Here is a 24,485-nt window from a genome sequence, read left to right on the forward strand (position 1 = left end):
ATGCTAGGCTGGTAAATGCAAAAAAAATTGTAATGCAGTGCCTACATGCTTGGATTTTCAAGGGTGATCTGCTTTCATGTTACTCCATTCATTTGAAAAGTCTGATCAGAGATGTCAGGATGGCAGTCAGTGACTTGCAGCTTCTTTGGGAAATCTGTTCCTAATGTTTTTGCGAAGCCTGATTGGTAATTGCTAGAGTCCTACAAGCTGATGTGGTTTTCTTTTGCAGTGAGCATTCAAACATGGATCGCGTGGGTCTCAGCAAGGAAAACTTACTGCTCCGAGGATGCACAGTAAGAAACACAGAAGCTGTGGTAGGCATAGTGGTATATGCAGGTTAGTGAACCACCCTGGTTTTCACAGATTGCCTTGCAAACAAGATAGTTATGTGCCCTAAGAAACAGTATTATACAAAGGGGAATTGGGAGAGTAAAAGCTTGAATCTGGCAAAAGGCCGCCGTAGCTAGAAATGTTAAGAATGCACATCTGAGTTAGGTTTGTTTCTGTTTTAACAGTAAAAAACTGATACCCCTGATTATTCCTGGAAGGACAGATCTGTTGTGTGGGAGCAGGTCCTTGTCCTCAACTTGTTGCAATGGTAAACCGAGATTTTGAAATGGACGTGGAAATGCATGAGTTGCTTAGGACTTTTTTCTTATTCAAAACTGAAGCTAGTGCTGTTCTTCTAGTTCCGTTCTACAGTTTGTAGAAAGGGCAGAAGTTTTTACACTAATCAATATGATGTATCCAGACAGATAGTTGTAACACAGGTGTAGGATTTTGTAGAAAATATTAGAAATAATATAGAAGAGTCAAGAATTATGTTGTTTCTATAGGAAAGAATATTAGTGACAGTTAATGTAAATTAATAAAAGTTAATGTATGCATGGCAGATTTTGATGTAACTTGTTCAGTTTTCTTTAGGACAGAATACATGTATTGTAGGAGAATCTAATTTCCTCATATTTATAATGGCTGTTCAAATATTAGTTAATAGAAATATTCTGTTTCCCAAAGCTTTAGAAATATAAAGCACTTGTCAGTTCTGATACCTGTTATTTAAGAATTTAACCTCTTTTTTGGTTGCAGGTCATGAAACCAAAGCCATGCTGAATAACAGCGGTCCTCATTACAAGCGCAGTAAATTGGAAAGGAAAGTGAACACTGATATTCTTTGGTGTGTTCTGCTTCTGCTTTTGATGTGTTTAACTGGTGCAATAGGTAGGTGAGAATCGCTCAAATTCCTGCTATTTTCCTCTCTCAGCCTACAATGGGAAGTATTTTATTTTGGGGCTAATTCATTTTGTCAATCTTTATCCACGTGTAATTCCCTGAAAGTTGGGAGTGCTGTAAGGTTGTAGTTGTCATGTTTGATCTGGGGTGCGGTTAAAAAGTGTGTTCCTGATGCAAGTTTTTGCGTCTGGAGCCTGTTTCTTCATTTGATTTCTCTTTTTTCTCACTATCTGTTCTGCAAAACTCCTACTTTCTCTTAGGATTTTTCAGGTAACATGAGATGCATGTGCACATCGAGGTAAGAGACCTAGTGTGACTAGAGTTGTACCGACTTGATTGTTTTAGGGGTTGATTAAGTGATTAGCTCGAGTAAATCTAAACAAACTAACTTTTCCAACATCATAAAGGTGTTTAAAATATGTTTAATAAAACTTCTTCAGACTACACTTAAAAATGATGACAAGATGATGTGTTTGCAGATAGACTAAAACCTGGAGAGGCAAGGATAACACAATTAATTGCCAGAGGGTTTGTTTTTTTTGGAGGGAAAAAACTGTTTGTGAAGTGTAGTTAATATTTCTTTATTTCTGAGATATGCTGTATGGATGCTGTTGATAGAATGCATGTAAGGTGTTTATTCATGTGTGTATTGACACTTGGGACTCCTGTTGGGAAAAAGCCCCAAGAGATAAAATTGTAGTTTAAAAGCTTAGAAAGAACTGCAGACTATAACAACTAACACAATAACCCTGAGCTGTGATACATTTTACATAAAACTGACTGACTTTATCTTGTTTTCAAGGTCATGCAATTTGGTTAAGTAGGTATTCGGAAATACCGTTTTTTAACATCCCCAAGCCAGATGGGAAATCGAGTCATCCAGTGTTAGCAGGCTTCTATATGTTCTGGACGATGATAATTTTATTACAGGTAACTGGTCTGCTTTGAACATGGGTCACATTCTGATCTCATTTGTACCCTTGAAGTAACTCTTCGGCTTCAGTAGAGCTACTTCATGTTTGTAACTGGCCAAAGACTTCAGTTTTATTTAATCCCTGTGTTTTATTTTGGTAGGTCTTGATCCCAATTTCTCTCTATGTTTCGATTGAAATTGTCAAATTGGGACAAATTTATTTAATACAGAATGACATTGATTTTTACCATGAGAAAACAGACTCAACTATTCAGTGTCGAGCACTAAATATTGCTGAAGACCTTGGCCAGATTCAGTACATTTTCTCGGACAAGACTGGAACCCTCACTGAAAATAAGATGGTTTTTCGGAGGTGCAGCATTGCAGGACAGGAGTATTGCCATGAGGAAAATGGTAAGACACAAACCTTTGTTCACCTGGATCATTTTTCCAACATATTTGATACCATGAACTAAATATTCTTTACTCATTGTGGGAGAAGTCATGCCTACTCTGTTTTGTTTCTCTCTGTGGAATATTCAGAACCCAGAACACTGAAAAATTGCCCATCTACTCTTTCCTCTATTTTTTTTTCTCCAACTAGAGTGCCAATGCTTACCTAGCATTCTAAGGTTTAAACATCCTGTTGACTGTCCTAGCAGTGTACCACCTTTATGTAGTATATGTTAAGACTCCACTTCAACATACTTTTGCTCTTGAGACTATAGTAACCCAAATTAAGTCCATGCTTAACAGTATTAATACATTACTTAACAGTAATTTTAAGGTACAGGTAATCAGATGTGTGTCCATGTGTGTGTTAATACTGCAAGGGTAAGTACCTTCATCGAAAATGACTGTTGTAGTCTTACGTAGATCTTACACAGCTGTTCATTATTAGCCAAAAAGTCAACAAGCAGTGTTAATGAATAGTTACTGTGTTACTGTCTAAAAGTGTAGGATCTTTCAGTATATAATTCATGAGAGCCAGCTTGAAGTCTTCTGGGAGACAGGAGAAGATACAGCTTCAGACACAAGAGAAAATTGGGCAGAGTGACATGAATGATTTAATTAGCTATTTTATTAATTATGTAAAACCACAAAGTATTTATTACAGTTACCATGTGTATGTACTAGTGCCTGCAGACATTTGTTCTTTTGCTGGTGAGCAATGCAAATATTCCATGAGATCAAAGGTGATGGGTGGGCATGTGAGGCACAGATGTGTAGTAAACCTTCCATGGTTTTGATGGGTTTGCTGCCAGATAGAATTGCTGACAACTGCAAGCGAAAGGCACACCCTGCTGGCTACAGCAATGAATCAGTTCAGCCCTTCTTTTGTTGTGTCACAGGACCAGATTTTACAGACCAATTTTACAGCAATTTCTGCACATGTTTTGGAAGTGTTATGGTGCGGGTTTCCAGATGCTTCTTTGGATTTGCATAATTGTACTGGGAAGGATGACAACAGCAAAGTGAGAAAAAAAGTTTATAAGTTTTGAACTAGGTGAATGAACAACTTAAATAAAAAGCAGATTATATTTTCAGAGCATTTCCTAAAGCAAAGAAAACTTTCAGAAAAGAAACCAAAGAGTAGTGTGAGTGATGCAGCTGCGGCTGATTCAGGTCTCAGTGTGCCAGGGAAAGTATGTCTACACATGCTTCTGCTAGTAGTTCACATAAAGTTATCTTCCAAAATTATTAGTGTGTTAATTATGTACATAATTACTTCCTCCTGTGCCCTGTCTTTCCCCTGGAGAGTAAACATGTGTTTCTTCCTACCAAATTAGTTTGAAAAACTTCAGAGGTCCTGGTTTTTAGCCCTGGTTTATATTTGTTCAGATGCACAGACATGCTACATAGGGTAAGAGTTGCAGTGCAACACAGTACAGTCTTTTACATAGAAGCTGCCTAATCTGAACATATATTTCTGTGTTTATATCTTTATTGCCCAGGGTAAAGGGATGCCTGTGATTCAGTATAATCCTCCATAGATGCTCCCATGCAGTGTTCTGTCTAAAGTAATGTGTGCCTCTTGAACCATGGCAGTAGAGTAGTGTGGTGGTGTAAGAGGTGCCCCATGTTACTTCAGACAGAGCATGCAGCTTCTCAGCAGCCTGGAAGCAGAGCAGAATGGACATGTGTTGTCCAAACCTGCCTCTACAAACACATACTAAGTCACTGGTGCTGCTTTCCAGTAAAAGGTATCAATGCCTCATGGGATTTTGTAGTTGGTAGTTGTGGAGAGCCACAATCTGTTATGTTCCCACTTACCTGTTTTTTAAAGGAGCTATGTTGCTAATATCATGTTGATATCAGGAAGATGGCCTGCCAAGGAAGGTGTAAGCTCTGGTCTCTCTGTTTCCTTGGACTCATCAAAATGGCAGGATGGGGGACAGAAAGAGAAGACAGCAGAAAATACGGGACTCAGTAGTGACATAATAAACATATTTCCCTCTCATTTTGAGTGGCAGAGCTGGGGTCTGACCTGTGGATAGGTTTTCTGTTTGCATAAAACAGAATGATATCCCTCTTTTCACTTCTTTCCTGTACCGTAGGTACCACCTGAAATAAGAAAGAAATAGGGAATTAATGGTGTTGCTGGACGTGTCTGTATATTAACATTGGTTTTTTGCTAGGATGCCAGTGTTTGTATTCACACTTTAATGAAATAAATAGGCAATGCACAGCTCTCAGAACAGTTTTTCCATGCTGTCTGTGGATTTTAGGCACTGAAGTGCTAGGATATGCTCATGGAATGCCGTTTTCACAGTGAGAAGTAAAACTTGAAAGCTGAATAGTGTACATAGTTCCAGTTCTTTCCAGATTAAGATTTCAACTTCTGGCATATGGTCAAACACTCTCAGAACTCCAGTGCAAACACTTGAATATGTTCTTAATCAAGACCATGGTAGCATAGGGGTGTTTCCATTTGCTACAGAGGTTCTTTACACCCCTGATTTTTGGGTAGGAACAGAACTACGTTTATATCTGTGGTGCAGAGGTGTTACACATGTCCAGACAAAGTTTTATTATTGAAAGCTGCTTTTCAATTAAAAACTCACAAAATGTGTATCTGTTTGTGAGAGGGTGTCCAATACCAAAACAATAAACACAGTTTGAATGAGTTCCTGCTAGCAGCTGTATTTGTTAATCCCCTGACATACAATTCTGATCCATCATAACATAATTAGGCTAGAAAACACATCAAGAAGTCTGGTCCCATTTTTCTCACCAGAAGCAGAATTGTTGCTATTATTCTTTATGAAATTTTTTGTTTCATTTCTTCAGGACCTCCAGTAAAGTCCAATTCACTGCTTTCTCAGGCATTCCATTCTAATATGTCACATCGTCTCTGACAAGTTTTTGTTGATACCTAGACTGAGTCCATCTTGCCATAATATGGGGCCATTGTGTCTTCTGATAGCCATAGTATGCACAGAAAACAGGCTATTTCCTATCTCTATGCGATTTCCCTTCACTTGAACATGCATTTGACTCCCATCAATGTGCCCTTCTGGAGGCTGTGTAACTCCAGCTTATATTACTGTATCCATGTGACTCATGTTATCTAGAGCTCTGATCATTCTTGCTCCCTCTTCTGGATTCAGTCCAGTAGAATGCTGCTCAAACAAGAAGACAGTGTGGTGGCTTGTTACAGGTTTAATAAATGGTGGATTATTCTTAACTATATAACAAATTCCTTACTTTAGGCAGTGTTTTGGACATGTTTCTTTTTGCTCATGGAACAATAATTTTGTTTCTCTCTCCTTAGCAAAGAGGTTGGAATCCTATCAAGAGATGGATTCAGATGATGAGGATTCAGCTGAATGTCAGTGTGGCTCTTCAACCTGTACATCAAAATGTCAGGGGCACAACTGCAGAGCTGTGTGTGAACCTTTGAACAGAAAGTCTTTGAATCAGTTGTCTGGTAGTTACTCTGCAGTCAAAAGGCAAGATGAAGCAGGTGGCATTCCCCACTCAGGACACATGGCTTTCAGCAGTCCCATTGTGAGTAGAAGCTGTTGGATTTGATGCTAAATTTCTGAAGTGACTCATGAGGATATCTCTTTTTACCCTCATTTGATCAGATTGCTTGTCATTTTAAGAAATCCTTTCTCTCTTCCACCAAAATCAGAGGTCTCATGATGGCTTGGTTGCATCCCATTTGCAATTGACATTGGAGATGCCTGTTGTTTCATGTAGTGTATACTTCGGCTCTTGCTGCTCTGCATCCATGATCACTTCAAATGAAATGACCAACTTCATCTTACTAACAGTTTGTTCTTTGTTTTAAGAGGTTTCTAGCATCTTCTTTTGGTTTTAATAGGAAGTATCTAGATGGTCAATATTTATTTGAAGTTATGAGAGGAAAAAACTCTGCTTCTGTACCTGAAGGTGTCTAAATATCTGTTGAAGTGTCTGTGAACGAAGCCTTTAGGTGTTTACCTGTTTGGGCAGGAAGTTTGCCATTTTCAATGGACTAACACAAGGCAGTGAAGATTCCAGAGTGTTCCTCAGTTTCCTGGTATAACCAACTCAGCACAGGAGGGAAGTTGTATGAGCTTCTACACTTCGGTCATCTGTAAATGATTTAACCTCCAGAGACTAAATTTATAACCTGATGGACAGTTTTGTTCATTTCATAATAGGAAACAGATGTTGTACCAGACACACAGCTGCTGGAGAAGTTCAGTCAAATTTCTTTTCATTCCTGTCATCAATCAGAAGAAGCTAGCAGCAAGTTATCTTTGGAGACAACGTATATCACTGACTTCTTTCTTGCTCTGGCAATCTGTAATACCGTTGTAGTTTCAGGTCCCAATCAGCCACGTCAGAAGGTAAGATCTTGCTTTTGGCTATTTGGCCATATTTGCAAATAACCAATCTCCTTGTGGTTCAATTACAGAAAGAAAAATACAGTTAACTGACATTTTAAAAATTATCCTTTTCACCTCTGCTGGTTTGTCCTATTAGAAAGAAGGGAATTACTGTAAAACATGGAGTGCAATGAGTTAATGAATAAAATAATGCTGATAAATTGGCTTCAATATTTTTGTTTCTCTGACCATTTGTAACTTTTACAAGAGAAATTTTGAGATCAAATTGCAGTTGTAATTTTTTTCCATATTCTAGTTATGGGGGTTTTTTTAGATATGGGTATAACTTCCTATAAGAATACATTAACACTCAGGTTACCTTTACACATAGGTTATTGTTGGCTGAAAAATAAGAATAATCGCTGAAGATTCCCAGAATATTGAAACTGAGAATGCTCTTGCATGTTCCCTGACTATTCAAATAGGATTCGGCAAAAGTATGGAAGATAAAGTCTTACTTGTGTATTAATCTGAAGAAAAATTGCTTTGCAGTATGACATAAAGTTGTCTCACCATGAATTAACAGTGCATTTTCTAGGCTGCCCTGGTTTAGTAGCTGTTTTCAGTGCACAACTAACTTTTTTAAAAAATACTACTTTTTTTTCAAATCCTTTGGTTTTTTCAGTGTAGGATTTTCATAACCCCATTTTTTGCCAGTTTTGACTGTGTTCCAGGATTATTCCCAAGTTCAGCTTTGATTTCTTTCCCTCATTACCTGGTGATTTCCATTTGTTGACTTTTTTTTGGAAAAAAAAATGGTGGCATGTGCAGAACTAGATTTTGGTGTCTGTCTAGGTAGTAAACCTACAACCATAGCTGGAGACATTCACAAAACATATTCTGTGGGGTATGAAGTACCTCCTATGTATAAATAAGCCTGGTATTTTAGTGTGCTTCCAAGCATTCCCAGGAAGTGTAGTAGGCAGCCTAGAGGTCCATATGTGGATGAGGCAGATGAGGTCATAGTCAATAGTTACCTATTCATTAAATGTGATGGAGAAAAATATACAGGTGAGAGTCTTGGTTTTTTGAGAATAATATTTGTGAATAACTTGCCAGCAGGGTACTTCTACCCTCCAGGTCACTAGGAATGAGGTTTCTGAGTTCATGATTAGGGAATGACAGGAAAGAACACAAGGCAACAGGAGATTTCAGTGTTGCCATAGGAAGAGGCAATGAAAGGATGTTCCTAGTCTCTGTTTCCATGATGTTGAATGGAGACACATTGCAGCTTTCTGGAACTGTGGAAGAACTGAACCAGAGTTTGTCCCTACTTTTTGCTTTTCAGTGGCAAAAGAGAACATGCTTCCTGGTAACTCATTCTTAGCTCCTCGCCAGCAGTGAGAAAGGAATGTCAGCCTTGTATGCCTTACTTTTTAAGCTGTTACCTCCCTAGCTGTTCGGAGTAACAGGAAGCCAATTATTTTATAACTTTGATCACAGGGGAACTGTCTTTTAATTTAAAACACTAAAAACTATTGATCAGGTACTGTATGTTTAGCAGTTCTTGTAGCTAGTTAGTGTGGGGGGATTGGTTTATTCTTCACAAGGATTTTGCTAATTCAGAACAAGGATTAAAGTATTTAGTTCAATTTGCCACAACTTCTAAAAGTTACAATGTCATACTAACTCTGTTCATTACTGAAAGTTCTGAAAAGAAGTATTGCATGGAGTTATGTATCAAACTTGGAACACATCCCATTTTCAGATCTGAAGTACTTTTACAGCTTATAGAGTCTGTTTACTGTACTTATATGATTACATGTTTACTTAAGCTGGCCATCTTTAATGCAAGCAGTCAAACCCATGGTAAATTCTAAAATACTACTTTCATTACAAAACATACCTACTTTGTATCCTTCCTTAATATAATAAAATAGGAACAATTTAACATCAATACTTTCTCTAACTATTCTGTTCCAGATGAGACTCTCTTCGCTGGGTAGGATGCCTATTAAATCACTTGAGGAAATCAGGCAAATGTTCCAGAGGTTTTCAGTCTGGAGACTAAGTTCTTCCCGACTTCCAAGTGTAAAGGAGTCATCATCTGAAAGCCCCAATAGTTTTGTGAGAAAACTGTCTATTTTCAGAATGAAACTGGCTTCACCTACTTTGGATGGAGCTGCTCAAAGGGTTTCTGAACCTCGCAATACTGACAGCCCAGAAAATTCTCAAGTGCCTCAAGAACTACATCTAGTGAATGTAGCTGCTGGTGGTGAACCCAACAGTGCTGTGTCCTCTATTGAATTATCTCCCTTACCAAAACTATGTTATGAAGCTGAGAGTCCAGATGAAGCTGCCTTGGTTCATGCTGCTAGGGCTTATAAATGTGTTTTACAGTCTAGGACTCCAGATCAAGTAACTGTGGACTTTGCAGGTCTGGGGTCTTTAACGTTTCAGCTTTTGCATATCCTGCCTTTTGATTCACTGCGGAAAAGGATGTCAGTGGTGGTTCGGCATCCAGTCTCCAACAAAGTGGTGGTGTACACGAAAGGTGCAGACTCAGTCATGATGGATTTGTTGAGAACTGCATCTAAAGGTATCGAAAGAGCTTGTAATTCTTTGCTTGCCCTTGTCATTCTTTAACAATAAAAAGTTTTAAGATTTTGCTATTTTAAGAATTTATATAGACCTTCAAAATTTTCCACTGAATTTAGCCTAAACATGCATGTTTGATTTGCTTTCTCTTCTTTTTGTGTGATAGTACATACTAATAATTCTGAGATTGAAGAGAAGATTAAAGAGAGAACTCAGCAGCACTTGGATGACTATGCCAGAAAAGGACTGCGCACTCTGTGTATTGCTAAGAAGGTATTCCTTTTAATACGTATTTTGAAGCATATTTGCAGTCTGTGACCAGCCTCAGTGGCATCACCAATGGAGCAAACATTATGTCTTCTAAACAGATTCTTCTATTGCCACATTTTGTTTATCCTGATGTTCTTTTAGGAGGAATTTGTAAGAAAACCCAGATCAATTCCTGACATCTGTTAGATTGTCATTGTTGTCAGTTTAGGATGCCAAGCATCTTAACATCCTAATTCTAAAATAGGGATTGTCAAATAGCCAGATTTTTCTTTAGGAGTCATAAGCAGGTCTCCTTGCATGAATCTTACCCTGGGTGGAATTCCAGACACAGAAAACAAATTAAGTCACACCTGTTTTATTTGGTTTCACATACAGTTTGCAGTGTTACGAGCTGTGGATGCACAAGTGAAGTGATGTTTTGAGATTCTGTTTTAAATTCAAAGCTGCTCAGAAGTTAAATTCCATAGGGATTGATATGAGCAAAGAGCTGTGTAGCTGGACAGCCATCGAGCTGTACCCAGCTGTGCAGTGGTTCCCCAGCAGTGTCAGTGCTGCAGGTGAGGAGCAGTAGGGAGAGTGCACTGTGCCCACTGCCCTGCCTGCCTTCTGTCTAAATCTGTCAAGCAGCCCCAGCAACCTGCAGGGTGCCAATGAGTAGCCTGGCAAAGTAATCTAACACTTTGACCATTGTACTAAATCCATGGACATCCTGGAGCGGGTAAGTAATGCACTGCCAGGGGCTGCACTTCTGGGTTCAGGATGTGGATGTGGATCTGGGTTCAGGATGTTCAGCAGAAGTAACTGTGAGGACACTTCTGGTGCACTGTTGAAAAGCCAGTATAGATACATGCTGTATGTTTTCTCTCTCTGTGTAGGTGATGAGTGATGCAGAATATGCAGAGTGGTTAAATCATCGTTTTTTAGCAGAAACCAGCATTGACAATAGGGAGGACCTGCTGCTTGAATCTGCCATGAGGCTTGAGACCGAACTAACTTTGCTTGGTAGGTAGAAGATACTGTAACTCCCAGGAAACTGCCTGTGATGTTCATAATTGGAATTTGCTTGCAGAGAGCTGTGCTAATCTCATTATGTATAACACATAGCTTTGTACAGACTTAGAATTTATTGATTTATTGTCACTCCTGAATTTTCATAAATCTCACTGCTAAGTTTGTACTAGTTGTAAAGCACACTGAAGACAGATGGTGCTCTTCTGTTGTTTGTAAAAATCTGCTAGTTTGGTTTTTTTTTTATTGTTATTATTGGGTATTTTTCTGTCTTCACTAGAGTTTTTAAATGTCATTATCACAAGCACATGAAATGATAGTAACAAGTCTGAGGCCTGCCTGTGCAAATATTCAGAGATACCCTATTTCTGGGCATGTTTTCCATCACTGTTGCATTCATGGCACAGCCAGTGTACTTGTGCTGTGTTCTCCTGCAATAACGTGGAGATAAGAAGTTAGGTATGCTTCTGAAGGAGCTATTCCTCTGAAGGTAATTCAGCTGTGCAGAAATGAAACAAAAAATGTTTGGTGTAGGTGTGTGAAAGGTAAACTGCAGGCAGGCTGGGATAATCACTTTAGGGAACTGCCCAGCGAATAACATTTGGAAAACGAAGTGCAAAGATCTAGCTATGGTGGTAAAGGCAGCTCATGCTAGAAGCTAAAGAGAGACAGATCCAATTGTGTAGAAGGGTGCTACTTCCTTCATTTTGTGTCATATCTGCTTAGTGCAAATGCCATAAACCTTGGTACTAAAGGAATTCTGAGATTACTGGCTTCAGTTTCTGGAGAGAAGCCAGAGCAGTGCTGCAAACTGATGCTGTTTTAAGGATATACAGGTACCCTTTGCCACTAAAGCCAACAGAGACAAGTCAAGCTGCTTTGGAGACCTGCTGTCCTGCAGGCTGGTGTGGCAATAAGCAATATGGCTTGGCCCTAATATTAAATGGAAGTGAAAATCAGGAGGTTAAATGGCTTCATACTACCAAGGTGACTGCTTTCCAAGCATGCCATGGTGGCATGTCTGTTTTGGGATGTGGGTACAGATAGAAAACCAACTCGTCCTGTCACTCTTGGAGCATTTTGTTTTTGGAAATACAGCAGCACTAATCCTTCTGCTTGTCTAAATTAAGGTGCCACTGGCATTGAAGATCGCCTGCAGGAGGGTGTTCCAGACACAATACAAGCATTACGGAAAGCTGGAATAAAAATATGGATGTTGACAGGTGACAAGAGAGAGACAGCTGTCAACATTGCCTATGCTTGTAAACTGCTGGAACCGGAGGACAAAATCTTCGCTCTTAAATCACGGAGTAGGGTGAGTAGAAAAGTAGATTTTCTTCTTTGCTGAAAAATTCAGTAAGGCTATTCCACAGGACAATACAGAAAAGCAAATGTTGTTTGGTTGGGAAGCCAAAGAACATTTCTGTATTTTCCTTCCTTGGGGGTAAAATATGAAATCCTTTCTATGTAAGTAAAGTCTGTTTCTTTATATTCAGTCCCTACATTATGATTAATTATTTTAATTGAACAGACTTCTTAATTTCTCTCTGTGTAAGTTAAGGAGTTGACAGGGCTTCAGGTTGGGCCAGGGAAGGTTTAGATTGGATATTAGGAAAAGTTTCTTCACCAAAAGTGTTGTCAATTATTGGAACAGGCTTCCCAGGGAAGTGATTGAGTCACCATCCCTGGATGTGTTCAAAAGATATGTAGATGTGCTGCTGAGGAACATGGTTTGGTGGCAGACTTGGCAGTGTTAGGTTTATGGTTGGACTGGAGGATCTTAAAAGTCTTTTTCAACCCAAGCAATTGTATGATTCTGGGATTTCCAACAGCTGTGAGTTACAGCATGTAATTAATGTATGAATTATTGTCATGCAAATTCTATTGAATTAAGCTTTAGGTTGCTTTTTGTAATATATTCCTTCAACCCTCATTGTCTTGTATAAATATACAAGGAATTGTCTCCTTGAAGTAGATTGCACACAATTTGAAAAAGTAACCTCTCAATAATTTTATTCTCCCCACAACCCAGTTGAGTCATGTGATAAAAAGTCATTAAAAATGCTGGTTTGGATGGCAAGTTTAATCCTACTTGATCTCTGTGTCCTGTTGCGAATGCTTAAAACCAGCTGTTTTTCAATTGTTTTTTATCAATTTTGGATTGCTTACGAGCGAAGTTACTGGTAAAGCCAATGTATGACATGTCTCTTCTCAGAGCAGACGTGAAATCTGAGACTCTCTAAAGGATTAGATGATTGTTCTAAGACCTTTCATTTTTATTTTTTCTTCTGCTTATCTTAAGAACATATTATACATTATCATTATCTTATACATCATCTTAACATATTATACATGTATCTTAAGAACATATAATACACTTCTTGTATTTGTATATGCCATAAAAGATAGTGTGGCAAGAAGTAACTGTGGGGAAAATAAAGTCAAAAAAGAAAGGATTTTTAGTCCAGTTGTGTTTGAGGAAAGCTTGGAGTTTGATTTGTGCCAACACTTTTCCTTTTATTCTGCTGGGAAATTAGTGTCTTGCTTGACAATGAGAACAAAGCCCCTTTTGCCCCTTTGTGCTCTTCCTCCCTCTAACTGGGCTTAGAAATAAAAACTAGGATTTGATACTGTTGCATTTCAAAGTAAAATGATGAGAAGATTTAAGAAGATGTAGTTTCTTCTATGTTCCACGTGCTTTATATATATATATATATATATATATATATTTTATATATATATATATATATATACCGCAAATTTTTTGAGCATCTTATATTGATTCTGATAAGGTAAAACATTCCACAAGGCCAGTTCTTCAGTAGTTCATTACAGCTCACCTGTAATGTGATATGAAGTGCACTTTTGGCTTTGCATGCCAGACAAAAGAAACATAGAGAGCAAAGGTTTTCTGTCAAAGCTGTATTTATATTACAGAATGCTTAATGGTTGCTTTTCCCACTAGTCTGTGAAGGTTTTCTGATTGCATAGGTTTTTCTCCCTTCTCCTAATGCAATACCCAAGCAAATCTGCTTAAGCAAAGTTTATCACAAACACTTTTTTTAACAACAGACTTCATCCTTTGTGATTTTAAAGGGGTATTCAGCCTCATGTCTGAGCCTGTCAAAATAAAAGGACAGCATTTGATGTTTTTCCCATAAATATTTAATGAATTGAAAGGGAAGCCAGAATACAAACAGTATTGCATAAGATGTCTTTCTCTTGTCTTTAATTAGGATGCCTGTGCCTTGGTAATGAGCAAAATTTTAGAGGAGATCCAGAAGAATGCTCCTGTCAAAAAAATAAACAGTGAGAAACTTGGAAATGTCTCTGCAAGTCCCTCCACCCAAGCTCAAGGTTTCAATGCGGGCCTGGTTATTGATGGAAGGAATTTAGAACATGTCCTTCATGACAGCCTACAGAATATTTTCTTGGAACTCACAGAAAAATGTCGGGCTGTAGTCTGTTGCCAAGCCACACCACTGCAGAAGAGTGTCCTGGTCAAACTGGTGCGCAGTAAGCTGAAGGCAATGACGTTAGCTGTAGGTGAGTCCTATGGTTATCCTCCTTTCTCTGAAAAGTAGAAGCCAGTTTCTTCTCATGTGTATTTTGTTAAAGTCTGTCACAAAATTTATTGTATGAGCAAGATAATCCTTTGAATTGTAGTTGTCTCTGACTTAAGATGATGTTTGTCTTCTGAAGTAGCAAATTTAGCCCATAAACTTGCGTCAATATAAAGCAATAAGAGCAACATCAGTCATACTGTGTTATATAACGTGCAAAGCAGCAAGTAAAAGCATTTTTCTTTCCATCACAAGCCCCCAAAGTAAGGAGGCAGAGGGGAGATGAGTGGCTGTGATTTAAAGCACCCATATTTTCTGGTGCAGCATGCCAGCTAAATTCTGACAGAAGGAACAGCTATTATCTATTTGGAGAACAATGCTCAGTGTGGTTGGGCCTTCCACTTATTAATCCTGTTTTCCTTAGGGTTTTCCACAGGCTCCAATGTTGGCCATAAAAATGTATTTCTCTGAATTCTCTGCTGTTTGATATTTGTCTTTTCCTGCCACCTCCATAGCAATGTGATAGCCAGAAAAACTAGTTTTGATTTTTCCTCTTTCCTCTGTAGGTGATGGTGCCAATGATGTCAGTATGATCCAGGTGGCTGACGCTGGTGTGGGAATAGCAGGCCAAGAAGGCATGCAGGTAGTGTATCCAAAGACAGCTGCAAATGACATCAGGTTCCATTTTAAATCAGTTCAGAGTGTACTCTGGAGACCCCATAGCTCCACAGTCCATTCCCTTACATGGGCAAGACTTTGCAGCCTGAGTTCACACTCAGGCCTCAGCATTCCTCCAGGAGCAATCAGAAGCTGAGTGCTGCAGCTCAAGCTCCAAACAACATAGTCTGCTGCCTGTCAGTTAGCTCCATATTACTCATGTCCTGCAGGGAAATGAGCAGCCTAAGTGTCAGTGTCAGAGATTTCTGTGCATTTGTGTGGTAGTAATGATGATAGCCCTATTCCTGCTTGTGTTGTGTTGGACTGAACTCTGGGTGTTAGTTGTAAAGTCTTGTATGGAAGAGGATATCTGAGTGAGGATAACCTGGCAAGCATTATGTATAAAAAATCATAAGGTAAGAATTTCCAGCAGTGGGTAAGTTGCTTGATTGGCAGTATTGGAAGCTTGTCTTTAATGGTTTGGTTATAGCATATCCTTTTCTTTGTGTGTGTTGCAGGCTGTGATGGCAAGTGACTTTGCAATATCTCAGTTTAGACACCTCAGGAAGCTGCTGCTTGTCCATGGTCACTGGTGTTATACCAGACTTACTAACATGGTGCTTTACTATTTCTACAAGAATGTGGTATGTAGCTGTCCCATTCCAGGGAAATCAGAGTATATGTATTTTTGAGCACTGAAGGGTTTAGTGTAGCTTTATTTTCTTTTTTATCTTCCTATTGTGAATGGTTTCAAAAAGCATGCGTCAAACAATTCAGTTTCCCACGTGCCTGCAGAGACCAGAGCAAATGGACTGTTTGTTGGACTAAATTTCCCACTCAAAGCCATTGTTTGATTTGGTTAAACAGTGGGTAACAGGCATTACTAATATGGTGACAGCATGACTATTTAAGCAAGTCGTGTCTGATTTTGAAATGTTTCCACAGATTACTTTAACCATACCTAAGACCTACTGGCTTTTCTCTTGTTTTTAAAGCCTTTGTCAATGGCTAAAATTTCATCATGTCATCTTTGGCTTTTCAGGCCTACGTGAACCTCCTGTTTTGGTACCAGTTTTTCTGCGGGTTTTCAGGCACTTCAATGACTGACTACTGGATCTTGATTCTTTTCAACCTCCTTTTTACATCAGTGCCACCCATCATTTATGGTGTCTTGGACAAAGATGTGTCTGCAGAGATACTCATGGAATTCCCACAGCTGTACAAAATGAGCCAGAAATCTCTGGTAGGTTACAAAGTGCTTTGTCTGAAGCAAATTGAAATGGTCAGCATTTGAGCCATTTCTTTCTTTCTTTCTTTCATGTTTCACCTCAGGCAAACATTGTTTTAAATTGCTTTCTCTATTAGAAAAGTGTCTAGGCCTGTGCAGTATGTGCACAAATAACAACCTGTTTTTCAAAAGATTTTGTAGGCTCTTTTCAGTCATAGATCCAATCTTATCAGACATTTGGATGATAAAAGAAATTAAGGACTTCAGGTAAAGCAATGTACTAGACATTGTTACCAGCATGTTTTATTTCATTCATTGTGTCAGCTGTCAACATGCTTGCTCAAACTGGGGTTTGTTTGAGCAAGGTAAGGGCACTCTATATAATCTATGCTTTTCCTTTGTCATATAAGGGTCTCAACTGCCAAAGAACCAGAGCAGATTAATTTCAAATAATCCTCAAAGAAGTTCTGTCGCTCAGGGTACTTTTCACCTTACAAGTATGTTCTGAAATTTGCTTTCCCACCTGAAAACGCTGTATATCGTACCTGGTCTGTCAGTAAATTCTGTCCAAACATTCAGCACAGAAAACTGCAGGGAGTAGGAGAGTAGGTTCTAAATCAAAATTATATAAACCAATGGGGGTTTTCCTGGTTTCTGCTTTGCTTAGCATGAATTCTAGCATAATTTTAACTTCATACTTTTAAAAATTTAATAATGAAAATAATATTTTTATTACAACAATTGAAGGCAGTGACATACTGAGCCTGAAACAGAATAGATACTAATAGTCTGGAAACATTGACTATATGAGTCACCTAAAACTCAACATTTTCTGTATGATCAGATCCTTACAATATCAGACGGGACCTTAGAAGGCATTTCTTTACTGAAAGGATGGTCATACACTGCAACAGACTTCTTAGAGGTGAGGTCAATGCCCCAAGTCTGTCAGTGTTAAGGAGGCATTTGGACAATGCCCTTAATAACATGCTTGAACTTTTGGTCAGACCTGAAGTGGTCAGGCAGACCAGATAATCTCTTCCAACTGAAATATTTTATTCTGTTCTATTCTACTCTAGTCTAACAAACACTACTGAAAAAAAAGAGCTGCAACATGTTGTGTACTAGTGTTGTCTGATTTATTATAACCTGGCAGAAGTTTAGGTCTGGTCTAGAAGGGAAAGAAGGTCAATTTGTTTTGTGTCTTGGTTTGAAAGACAGGTGTCTGCTAAGGAAGGCAGAAGCCTTCCTTGGAATGGCAGATGCAACCCCCTTCCCTCCGAGTTATTATAATTTTGAAATCAAGGGGGCTTTTGGGCAAAGATGTGGGAAATAGGAATAACTTATAATTTACTATTATATATCTATAATGTGTATAACCAGTCAAACAAACAGCAATAACTACGGCAGTAACAGCAAACAATCACAAACCCAGTGCCAACCTTCTCGGCTGTCGGGCCCTTTCCCCTCGGGTGCAGTTCCGCTCGCAGCCGGCAGGGGCGCTGGCGGCTCCCGGTGAGCAGGGCAGGTGCGATGGTTCCCCCGCGGCTGCAGGGGGCACTCCGGAGCGAGCTCGGGGAGCACGCGGTGCTGGCAGCCTGGGATCCCGGGGAGGGATGGAACAAAGGCTTCACAAACCCCTGGGCAGCTGACCCCGGTGTCCGGCCGGACCCTCGGGAACAGCAGGCTGGAACAGCAGGTTGGAATGGCAGGGACGAGCACAAATCCCGGGTGGCAGACAAGATGTATCCAAACAGAGAACCCCCCCGGGAGGTCTGGGCAGGCAGGATGAGCACGGCTACAACTTAGCGAAGGCTCAAAGCAGCGGCGGGGGCAGGGCGGCCGCAGCCCAGCCTCCAGCGGGGTGGGGAAGGCGGGCTTGGGATCCCGGGGCTGCTCCGGCAGAAAGAAAAACGGCCGAAGAAACAAGCAGCCTCCCTCTCTCCCCCGAACGCCGGAGACCGACTGACCACACACCCAGGTGAAACAAAATGAGCAGCTAGGTCTTTTGTTCTTCTTAAGCACCTGGCCATTTGTTTCCCTAGCAACAGTATGGGGGAAAAATTCCTTTAACAGAAAAAAACTAGGAGAACTCTTAAAACCCCATCATTTTGCTTGTTTGTGGACTTCTACATTTCTTTTTATATACCCTTATGTATTTTACGTTGCTTGGTTTTCAGTATTTTTGAAAAACAAAGTGCTCTTTTGGTACCATTTTGAACCTCCACAGATTGGCTTGAGCAGGTCTGTGCTTTGTCAGTCATAGAGAATTTTGATTAAGTAAATGTTGCAAGGCCTCTTGGTTTGTTTTGATCTTCAGGATATGTACAATACAGTGATCTGAGCTGAGATCAAGGTTTTGAAGCAACATAATCAGAATTACTGCATTACATAATATATTTTTTTTTCTTTCTCTTTTTATTCCCTTATCTTCTGTTAGTGTTTTTTCTCTTTGGTCCATCCCATCATTCCTTGCTCTGTAACTGGAGTTGTTATCATTTGCTTTCTTGCATGGAAGCACAGGGAAATAATCGCTTGGAATTAAATACAGTATAGAAGAAAGAAATGCTTTGAAAGTTGCAATAAGATGCAATATCACAATACTGCACCGTGACATCACAAGTGTACAGCTTTGTGTACACTGTAAAAAGTAGTGGAACAGTAAATGGGATTCATCTTCAGTAGTTCAAAGTACTTTCTTGAAAGGGCTGAATGGCTCTTTGGAAAAACCCATCTCTTCAATCGTAGGGAACATCCTGGATGATTGGACTTCTCACCTATGTGTCTCAGTTTAGTGCCTGAAGGAATGGGATATACTGAGCCAGAGCATAGGCAACTATGGTTTCGTAGGTGGTTGATCTGTCATAGCAGTTTGCTGCTACTGAGGGAGGAAGGCTTATTCTCTTCTCCCTTCTTTTCTTCCTGTTCCCTCTTCATCCACAAACAGTCTTCCTTGTGCCGGCTCAGTTATCCCAGGAGCTGATTTAACTCACTAAAACAGCAAGGTGTTATTCCAGCAGAAAAGTGAGGTGATTTCTCACATCTAATGAGTTAAGTTAGGTCACAGAGGAGTCCCATCTGCCCAGAGGAGTCAAACAGCACACATAACAAAAAGGGATGGAGATAGAAGAAAGTGGGACTTGGCATTCAGTGATGGTAAGCTGCAGGGTACTGCCCTGTCCACCAGCCCCCTCCCTTCCTTAGGATTCAGTTAGCTAAGGCTCTGGTACATCCATTCTGACAGGAACAGCAAGATCAGAGTTCCCAGAGCTGGCTGCTGATTTAAATACTAACAGTTAGTTATATGTGTGGAAGGAAATCTTTGTTCTAATAACTGTAACACAAAAGATGCCTTTTTCACTTGCAAACTAACTGGAAGTACTTCCACAGATAATCTTTCCCCAGATCCAAATTAATGCTAATTAAGGATGCAGCAATTTGTTCAATTTGTTTCAATGCCGTTATGGTTTTTTTTACAGGCTTACTTGCCTTCAACTTTCTGGATAACCTTGCTGGATGCTTTTTACCAAAGTCTCGTTTGCTTTTTTGTGCCTTACTTTGTAAGTGCTGGCTACAAAATACATTTATACGTTTTGACATACTTAAAAGCTAAGCAAATTAGAGAATAGAATGAAGTATTTGATTTTTACTTCCTTGTATATGAATGTATACTAAGAATATCGTTATTGGAACAGAGCTGAACTCTGTGTGTGTGCAAATATGTATGGTATTGAAATTATTCATGCCACTTTGTATTAGAGCTAAACGTAAAGAATATTTGACGCTGACCACTCTCTTCCTTTGCAGACTTACTGTGGCTCAGACATAGACATCTTTTCTTTTGGAAACCCCATAAACACAGCAGCACTTTTCATAATGCTGTTTCACCTTCTCATTGAGTGCAAGTCTGTGGTGAGTACTTTGTTTCCCAAAGACTATATTTCTAACAGAGTATGTGCATACAGCTTTCAGTAAAATTAAATGGAAGAAAGGTCTTCATATACCAAAAAGAATAAGAATAAAAGGGTCAAACCCTAAATACTGTATTTATGTGACCATGTGAGCTCTCCTAACACACCTGTCATTGGAACCAATAGAAATACGACTAAAATTAACAAAATTTAGCCTGAGAATTATTTGTATATAGTGAAAGGATCCTGCTGTATTGAGGTGGGGTGGTTTGGGGGATGTTGGTTCAGTTCTGCAAATGATAAGATCCACCAGTGATCTGCTGAAACTTCCTTAGTTTGCAAAGTTTGCATCTCAAAGACAACAGTGCAAATTGTTGATTTTTGAATGCCTGGAATTGATGATCTGTTCTGTGGCCAGGATAAACAATTCAGAGGTGTATTTTGATGCCAGAACTGGAAAACCGATGTGCTACAGAAACATTATTTCAGTTTTTAAGTCTGCACAAGCTAAAGCATCTGCATTAGCTTGGATCAATTTAGGACCCTTACAAGGGTAATACTTGGGGTTTTAGCTTAATTTTAAAGGAGATACAATAATGTTTACTGTTGGGGTCCCTCCCCTGCCATGTAGCCCTGGGAGAGGGGCCCTGAGGGCACAGACACGGGGCTTCCCTGTCCCTGCTCAGCCTCGTTCCCATTGGTTGGTTTGTGTTCCCTGCGCGGGCAGAAGGACCCTTGGTCCCGTGACTGGAACAGTTCCTCGGCAGAGCCCCGGCCATGCGGCTGGAGAAATAAACATCTCTGAAACAGCTATCAAGAATCTGTCTGTCCATATATATTTCCTTTCCACGGGACTCCTGGTTTGATATATGCGTGTTGCAGGATCCCCACTGCAACAGTTTACAGTAGAAGGGCACTTATTAATGGGTTTTGTTTTTTCTTTGACTTTTTAAAAATACTTATTAGCATTGTTTTATAATGGATGAAATGTCAAGTTGTGATTCAGTCTTTCATTGTTCTTTTGAGAGTATGACAGCCATAATTAAAATGTCTTTATTGAGAGTTTGTATAGCATGAGTATATTCACGCTCTGAATAGAGAACTTTACTTAAATGTGTTTTGTTTGGCAATTTTTAATGTTGGCAAGCCATTAGACCAGTGATAGTGTTGTTTTCTTAGTAGCTGTTATTTATCTATCTTAGTAGCCATTTAGATGTAAAATTGCAGAAAGCTCCAGTTTAGAAAGGTAACCAACCTTATATATCTCAAGCAAGATATATAAGGGTGGTGTCATGTGACGACCTCACCTCCATTTGCTTGAGAAAGCTTTCTGTGCTGCCAGTGGATGAGGTGGTAATCTGAGGCAAATGTCTTTCACAAAAGAAGGAAAAGCTGTGAATTTATAAGAACTAAAACAATTAAATGTCTGGAATACCTATGTACTATAGAAAGAAGGCTCCATTCTTTCTGGACTGTTTTGTATGAAATTAGGAGTATTATCTGAACAATTGTAGCCTCTCTTATATTCAACAGCTGCCCTTGGAGGAAAAGTGTGCATGTTCGTGCACATACAGATGTAACAGGTCTTTCTGTTTTCACAGCTTAAGTCTTACTTCTTTCCCTTTCTGAATTGCAGACATGGATACATACAGTAGTTATAATTGGCAGCATCCTGTTTTACTTTATGTTCACTCTGGCTTTTGGAGCAACCTGCAAAACCCACAGCCTACGATCAGATTTTTACTGGATCATGGAAAAGCACATGACAGACCCAGTATTTTACTTAGTTTGTCTCCTGACTACTTGCATTGCTCTGCTACCCAGGTGTGTTTCTGTTTTATAATTGTAGATTGCTGCTGTTACCTAAATTAGTTTTCTGTGAGTCAGTGATGTTATGAATCTCTGGCTGGAGGTCTTTCCCCCTATCATCCCCCAATAAAAATGAAAATTTCATGATTCTACCAGACCAAGCTATGTGAGGACAACATTTTAGTGCCATTTAGTTCTCCAGGTAAATTTCAGTAATAAAAAATTTCTTTTGTGATTTATATATTAAATATTGTCTTTGAAGGGTAAAGAAACAGTAATTTTTGTAACCACAGAGTTCATAATTTATATACAAATCAGTTAAATTAGTGACCAAAGTTGGACATATACTAAATATAGACAAAGAAATACTGTGCTTAGTCTGTGTTTATTTGTGAAACAATTTTCTGTTTGAAATCTATGTCATGAATATATACAAGAGTTTTCAGAATGTACAGCGTTCTTTGTGGGTGGAAACATGCTGACTAGATTCACAAGGCGTCTTGATATTTTTTTGTCTCACTGAAGATGTTCAAGTTCAATAATTCATTTACTCTGGAAGGGCAGTAGCGTTGGATGGAGGTGGCAGACTCCAGCATGCTGAGCAGGAAGACACCTGAGTGAGCCAACAGAGCAAAACAAACCATGTGAAAACCAGTGGTTTTCATCAAACCCTCTGTTTAGCTTTCTTCAGTAGACACAGCTATCTTCATTTCACTGGCTGAGCATGAACTCAAGTCTGCAGCCTAGTAGTGAAGTGCTTCCAGTGCTAATTATTCATTCTTCTGTGTGTTCTGCTAATTATTCATTCTTCTGTTTCTAAATTTTGCCACATTTAGAAATATATCCTCTGAGAGAAGGCAGGTCACCGCCCCTCCCCCACCAGGTTCGGGGAAATTAAATTTTCCTCAAAGGAAAGTGAAAGGGAGAAAAACTATTTATTTAACAAACACACGGGGAAAGGAAAATAATGCTAGATAATAAAATCTTTCGCTGTGGAGGAAAAACGTGGGAAACTGTTAGAGTCCTCCCTTTGGTCTCCTCAGAGCTGGGGCTTGGCCCAGGGCCAGGCCCTCTGCGCTCAGTGGAAAGTCCTCCTGATGTGTTCTAATATTGAGCAGTCCAGTGGAAAAGGGAGAAAATCTGAAATTCCAGGGAAGGGAAAAAAAAAATTCAACTCTCAGTCTCTCTCCGGAGAAAAGGAAGCTGAACAACTGGCCAAAAACTGACTCGGGAAACAGCAAGCCGGGTGCTTCCTCCCTCCCCTGTCGCAGCTGGGCAAAAGTTGCTGTCTCTGTGTGACCTTGAACAAGCTGCAAACTGCTTTGAAAAAGTTTTGCTCAGTTTTTCCTTCCCCCTCTCAGACTCAATTTAGAGGCATAGAAAGGCACAAAGTTAATTTCTGGGCATAGGGCAGCGATACGGGATACACATCATAAAGTCACCCCAAGACATTGTGTTATGTCTCTTTCTTTCCCTCTTATATCATTTCAGAAAGAATGAGACTTGAAATTGAGTTGCAGAGACAGATACTGAGAAGAGTTGAGGAGAAAAAGTGCTGTTTCCTGCTCGCCTGACGTAATTTTATATCATTAGACACAATCTGAGCGCACTTTCTGATCAAGTGCTGTAGTACAGGCTGCATAAGTTACCAGTCCCACCAGCAGGAAAGCTGGCAGAGCCATGGATGTAGATGCCCACAATGGCCACCAAGAATTGAGTCCCCTTTGAATATTTCTGATCTGTGTCTTAAGCATGTCACCAAGAGTTTTGCTGCACTCACTGGTGATCATGGCTGATCTGATCTTTCCGTGAGGTGCAAGAAACACGTGGGCTCTTCCCTTTCCATCCCTGCTCTCAGCTTGGTTCAGGTGGTGACAGTAGAGCCTTTTCTTTCACACACAGTAAATCTCCCTTACATGACAAATTAATAGATAAAGGCTGTTCTGGGACCTTCTGGTAGGGCTGTAGAGAGCCAAGGTAGGATAAAGGTTTCAGCTTGGTGACTACTTCTGATGTGGGGCTGTTCAATTTTGAAGAAGACAGTGGTTTTCATAGTGAATTAAAGTATTTAGAAATTCCTATAGAATACATTCCTTTAGAATATGTACTCTCCTTGTGTCAACACCTCAGAAGATTTATAGCCGTTGTGGCTAATTGCAACTTTTCTACTTCAGTGATTTGAAGCAGAAGTGCCTATTATGGGACTAGTGCTGTCACACGTACGTTTTTTTCCATGCTTATTTCTGATATGATCCTTTTTATGGTGCTGAAAAGCCCCCACTCAGAGGCATTGTGAAGCCAGGGGGTCCTGTGCAGCTTCTAGCGTGAGGGAGTGAGACTGGAGGTTTTGAGAAGTTCTCTTACAGAGGGACAGACGTTGGATGCCCTGTTGACTGAAAATTCACTGCAAAAATCTATGATAAAATCCAACCTAAGTTGCCAGTTAAGTCAGTTCTAATACCACAGGTGATCGTG

General features: G+C 39.6%; 1 protein-coding gene across 5 annotated transcripts in view; it reads left to right on the forward strand.

Moving 5' to 3' along the window:
- The window catches only part of ATP10D (ATPase phospholipid transporting 10D (putative)), a 44,970-nt gene that overhangs the window by 15,371 nt on the left and 5,114 nt on the right, over window positions 1-24,485 (forward strand). For 4 of the 5 annotated variants that reach the window (XR_004240396.1, XM_032110131.1, XM_032110130.1 and 1 more), the window contains 17 exons: window positions 230-336; window positions 1,090-1,221; window positions 2,036-2,163; window positions 2,308-2,560; window positions 5,922-6,157; window positions 6,799-6,987; window positions 8,950-9,565; window positions 9,731-9,837; window positions 10,710-10,836; window positions 11,973-12,157; window positions 14,079-14,388; window positions 14,972-15,048; window positions 15,581-15,706; window positions 16,105-16,305; window positions 19,770-19,850; window positions 20,098-20,202; window positions 21,838-22,025. Coding sequence is in view for 4 of the 5 variants with exons in the window: in XM_032110131.1 (XP_031966022.1) it covers window positions 230-336; window positions 1,090-1,221; window positions 2,036-2,163; window positions 2,308-2,560; window positions 5,922-6,157; window positions 6,799-6,987; window positions 8,950-9,565; window positions 9,731-9,837; window positions 10,710-10,836; window positions 11,973-12,157; window positions 14,079-14,388; window positions 14,972-15,048; window positions 15,581-15,706; window positions 16,105-16,305; window positions 19,770-19,850; window positions 20,098-20,202; window positions 21,838-22,025 (3,168 nt within the window). In the remaining variant the exon portion in view is untranslated. Of the gene's footprint in view, window positions 1-229; window positions 337-1,089; window positions 1,222-2,035; window positions 2,164-2,307; window positions 2,561-5,921; window positions 6,158-6,798; window positions 6,988-8,949; window positions 9,566-9,730; window positions 9,838-10,709; window positions 10,837-11,972; window positions 12,158-14,078; window positions 14,389-14,971; window positions 15,049-15,580; window positions 15,707-16,104; window positions 16,306-19,769; window positions 19,851-20,097; window positions 20,203-21,837; window positions 22,026-24,485 lie in introns of those variants that run through there. The other variant, XM_032110133.1, reaches the window with a different exon arrangement.

Source organism: Corvus moneduloides, chromosome 5, assembly GCF_009650955.1.
Source record: "Corvus moneduloides isolate bCorMon1 chromosome 5, bCorMon1.pri, whole genome shotgun sequence".
NCBI classification, from domain to species: Eukaryota; Metazoa; Chordata; class Aves; order Passeriformes; family Corvidae; genus Corvus; species Corvus moneduloides.